This window comes from Leiobunum rupestre, chromosome 4, assembly GCF_980474605.1.
Source record: "Leiobunum rupestre chromosome 4, qqLeiRupe1.1.hap1, whole genome shotgun sequence".
Taxonomy (NCBI): domain Eukaryota; kingdom Metazoa; phylum Arthropoda; class Arachnida; order Opiliones; family Sclerosomatidae; genus Leiobunum; species Leiobunum rupestre.
Window position 1 is genome coordinate 74,194,081 of NC_143387.1, and position 5,186 is coordinate 74,199,266.

Genomic DNA, 5,186 nt, shown 5'->3' on the forward strand with positions numbered 1-5,186 from the left:
TGTAAACTCAACGCGGAAGAAGTTGTTCCGAGTTTTCACCCAGTCACAAGCCGGGATCAAACCCTGCTCCCCTTGCTCCGAGGCGAAAGTGCTAACCACTCCGCCAAGACTCTAGTACTCAGAAATGTCGTCAGAAATTATCTAACTTGACTCATTTAAAAACATGTTTGCATTAGAAACATTCTTCTTATACTATTCTTTTGAAATGGTCGTTAAGACAAATATGTAATCTTTTCGACATCAATCAATTTATTATTAGTAGCAGAAAACCAATGTTTAATTAAAAATGTTTTTATTACACCGATCCGTTTTCATGTATATATATATTATTATTATTGTTAAATATAGATCTCGGCGGAACAGAAAAATTAACCTCTAAAATTTAGATTATTCATAAAAACTACGGTTAACTGTTTATTTATTCATATTATTCACAGTTATAAAACGATTTAATATAAAAAAAAAATTTATTCGGATAATATTCCGTACTGTATAAAACAAATAAAACTGATATTTCTTATTCAAACCCCGAGCTCTAGTTAAATTATGTTATTACTATGTTTCTATATTTGCATGTATTATGTTCAAGGTTTTTAAATTGATTTTATCTAAAAAGGTTTCATTGGCTATGTTAGAATATAGAAATTGGTGTGTTTCACCTATTTTTTCCCGATTGATACGCTTAGACCATGGACGCTGTATCTCTAACCGGACGGGAAAAGCTGTAGCTTCCACCATTCAAAATCACCTGCCGCCGCCACCGTCTCTCTGTAAAGGTGGGAGGTTCAAGAATTTTTAAAGTTTCGGACTGTCAAGGCCATATAATTCGTCACGTGGTCGACAAAACGTTCCGTTTGAAATGGGGGTTTACATTCTTCTGAATGACCTTGACGGCCCTGCGAATCGAGTACGGCCGACTATTTCAGCTAATACGCCGTAGGACGCAAACGGACAGTGAGGGGGTACCTCTTTTAGGCTGCTTTTCCCGTCCGGTTAGAGATACAGTGTCCATGCTTAGACTGTTGGTTAAAATTATTGAACCGTCAATGTACATGGTTATATTCTTGTAATTATAGGGGTTAGGCTTTTCGCCAATTGGAAAAATCAGCTAGAAAGAGTTTGTCACCGATTACAATGAATATGGCCTGTGAATTCTGTCAAACCTTATTTGTCAGCTCGACTTTTTGATATTACTAAAACTGTGTTTATAAAATATTATTAATTTCCACAAAGATGTTTTTACGATTCCGATCCATTTAATTTTCTATGTCGAAATCTGAAATATTGACTTTTAAAATCGATGGCAAATTATTCGCAATGATTTATGTCCTGAAAATGTTAGAATGCGCATTGAAATATGTATCTGTTATGTATAACGGTTGGAATAATTGGAATTAGCTCTGACGTCTAACATATCACGTTTCTCTATATATCGAAGGCGAAACTGTCCACGGCCACGATGGATGGAAATGTATCTGCAACATTCATGTCAGTTTGAAATGTGCTGCCTGACTGTTGAAGTAATTGGATTTCACTACTCCGTAGCGTTATTCTCGTATTTCTACATCGAAGGCTAAATTGTAGACGTTCAAAATGGATGGCAGCAAAATTCGCAACGGGTATTTGTATGTTCATGTATCTGTGCTGACTGACTGTTGAAGAAATTAGATTTCACAATTTCTGCCGGTTTCTGGATTTTCAAATTATTCCTAACGCGGTCGGCGTAGAATGTGTCGGCTGCCAAAAGGAATCTTTTCAATCGACTACTTTCTAAAAAAAGTATTCAAGTGGTGTAAAGCAACTAAATATTCGCTTTATCTAATGGTACTGTTTTCGAAGTTATTTGAAATTATAACATTTCAATAATAGTTGAAGATAATTTTAAGTTGCTCTAAGCAGCCGACGAATTACGCAAAAGTCACTGGAGGTTCAGAAAGGTCAATAGTTTAATTCACAAATTGCTCTTAGGGAATCCACCATTTAAAGCGGATCCATTAGGGCTTCAATGTTAATGCTACAGACCAATTTCATGTCGTACATTTAAAAAGTGTAGATGTTTTCACATTAGCCAGCAATACAGGCTTTCGAAGTATAAAAGAACGGGTTTTCGGTTGGAATTTTCAAGTCATCTCTGAGCTCAGTTGCAAACCACAAACATTTCTAGTCTTCGATCGTTGCATCTGAAACAGGTAAGCTTAGTATCAGGGCCGGTGTGGGCGGGCCCTGTCTAAAAGCGCCATTAATACTAGAGATAACTCTTCGTTGTCAGGGATAATTGTGTGTGTAGGGTAAATATCTGACCTCTCCAGGCCAGATATTTGTACCGGCTTCTCCCACTCTTAAAACATAAAAAAATTGCCAAGCACGTCTCAGAGTCGATTGTATTGTTCAATTTTTCGGTAAATGTTCGTTTTATTACAATGAGCGTCACTCATTTTAAAAATATAGACTTTCTTTTGTGCCAAACGTGGTCGCTGCAACAACTACGAGAGTTGTAAGTGATTTTAGTAGTTACGTTGTGATTTGAGAAGCATTCTCCAGCAATCCTACATAATCCAACCACCACCTGATTTAACGGCATTAAACAGGTCGTTAGCTGACTTGGGCCTGAGGTGGTGTCTTAGGTATTAGCATAGTTGATGATGATTATTATTATTATTTTTCTACATTCGTTTGATAGTTCACAGTTGTCAAGCGATTTCTAGTATATCTAAGGTAACTTACTTTACGGGAGTATATTAAACAAGATGTCACGGACATTTAAGTACACAGAATCCCCCCAATGTTATAACTATATTTTAAATATTATATTTAAATAAATTTTCAACCATCTTACACATCAACTCAATAACCCCAAGAGGAATTTTATCGACAATGAATATTTCGAGTTACCTGGTTTTGGAAATAGGGTAGCGAAACGCGAAAACATTAATTTAATTTAATTTTAAGAGAAACCAAATTTTTCAAGTTACCTGGTTTTGGAAATAAGGTAGCCATGTGTTGGGATTTATATTATTTTAAAAGCGTGGGTGCCATTTTAAAGTTTAGATGGCACCACTGTCTCCATATTTGTAATTTGAACTGAATCACATGATCACGTTAGTCACGTGATCTAAAACCAAAACGGCTACGGAAGTAAGTAAGTCCAAGAGGACACTTCCTTCCCGGGGCGCGACGTGATCAATTATCTCAATTTTAAATGTATAATTGTTATGACTTAAAACCTGTAATAAAGTAATATTTTGTTTAAAAGATTGATACTTAATTGTTAGTAGACAAAACCTAACAAATGGCGACGGAATTTGGAAGTCGAAATCACTGCTAAAGCCAGACAGTCACATTTCATTTTTTGGTGAGGCCCAAAGGAATCCATTAGAAAATCTACCCGCCATATTTGTCAAGAGATCTCCGGCAACAGCACGAGTAACGCCGACAAGTACCACCGGTACATAAACAAAAGAGCCGCCATTTTGCACTTTGTTTTGGGAATTTTTGGTTTTTACAAGAGCCATGGCTACTAATAATCCACAATTTCCACCGTTTGATGAAAGTGACGAACCTTGGACGATTTATTCCGAAAGGTTAGAACAATTCTTTTTGGCAAATGATATACAAGAATCTACGGCTCCAGGTGCTAATAATACGGCAGTGCTAATAAAGAAAAGGGCGTATTTGATTACATTTTTGGGTTCGAAAACATATGCACTATTACGCAATGTCGTCGCCCCGGAAAAACCAAAGGAGAAGTCATATGCGGATTTGGTCCAAGCCTTATCTGATCATTTTGAACCAATACCAACCGACATAGTGGAACGATGCAAATTTTATAAGCGAGATAGGCGTGAAGGAGAGTCCATATCAGTCTACATATCTGAATTGCGTAAAATGTCGGAGCATTGTAATTTTGGAAACACTTTGGACACAGTACTTAGAGATCGTATAGTTTGTGGCATAAACAACGATATCACCTTGAAGACATTATTAAAGGAGAAGAACCTCACATTACAGAAAGCTATTACCATTGCCCAATCATTAGCGACAGCTGATCGAGAGGCTTGAGGGTCATTCCATATCAATTCGACTAGCGGAAAATTTGCCTAACTTTTAATTTTAATAATATTTTTCCTACGAGTATAGTAGCTTAAGAAAACTAGTTTTCCAAAGTTTTAGACTTGTAATTAAATTATTTGCAAAGTTATAATTTTTTTTAATTTTGGGTTATTTTCGATTTTAAATCTTTAAAATGAGTTTTTTTCGAATATTTTGGTATCTAATAGATATATACCAAAGGTAATATGCACATTAAGTAAACATTTAGTGCTGAATCCGAATATGGGAGTCAAATTTCGCTAAAAAAATTACGAAACGAAATAATTGACTACTTGTGGGGTCCAATAGACTATTTCGACTTGTACTCCATCTTCAAAATTTTTGAAAATTTTATATGTTTGACCCAACAGGCTAGTTACTTTAAATTATAAATGGCATCAATGAGAAATTATTTTAAACCAGAAAAAATAATTATTATAATGTTAAAAAAAACACGAAACGAAATAGTTTTGCTATTTGGGGGGTTCAAAAGACTCCCAAATTTCGACTTGTACTCCGTAACTCCACCTTAAATTTTTTTGAAAATTTTATATTTTTGGCCCAACAAGTTAGTTACTTTAAATTATAAATGACATCAATGATAAATTATTTTAAACCAGAAAAAATACTTATTATAATGTTAAAAAAAAAACACGAAACGAAATAATTTTGCTATTTGGGGGGTTCAAAAGACTCCCAAATTTCGACTTGTACTCCACCTTAAATTTTTTTTTTAATTTTATATTTTGGGCCCAACCGGCTAATTACTTTAAATTATAAATGGCATCAATGAGAAAATATTTTAAACCAGAATGTTTATTTTATTATTCCAATAAAGAATAAATTTTTTATACGGAAAGTATTATTCTTTTGGATATTGTACTTTACTAGAACCCTTTCCACGAGATTTATAGACCTTTTTAGGAACTTGTATTGAAGCCCATTTGAAGTTGATGGACATTGCACTTCACAAAGAACATTGCATTCAGGAATCCAGCACAAGTCTTCTCTGCTTGGCCAGTGGTATGATGTAACTAAACCAGGAGGGTGCAAAAATGTTACGAAAGTTTCGTCTTTTTCATCTGAAATTTCAACCA

The 5,186-nt window shown here is 34.9% G+C and overlaps 1 protein-coding gene across 1 annotated transcript; it reads left to right on the top strand.

Moving 5' to 3' along the window:
* Positions 1–3,510: 3,510 nt before the first annotated feature.
* Positions 3,511–4,059, top strand: LOC149949037 (uncharacterized). The gene has a single exon (XM_090171218.1). The coding sequence runs from the start codon at positions 3,511–3,513 to the stop codon at positions 4,057–4,059; it is 549 nt and encodes a 182-aa protein (XP_090027344.1).
* The last annotated feature ends 1,127 nt before the right edge of the window (positions 4,060–5,186 follow it).

Bases quoted from the DNA above. Each gene is read 5' to 3' on its own strand.
- LOC149949037 (XM_090171218.1), top strand. From the start codon at position 3,511: ATGGCTACTAATAATCCACAATTTCCACCGTTTGATGAAAGTGACGAA.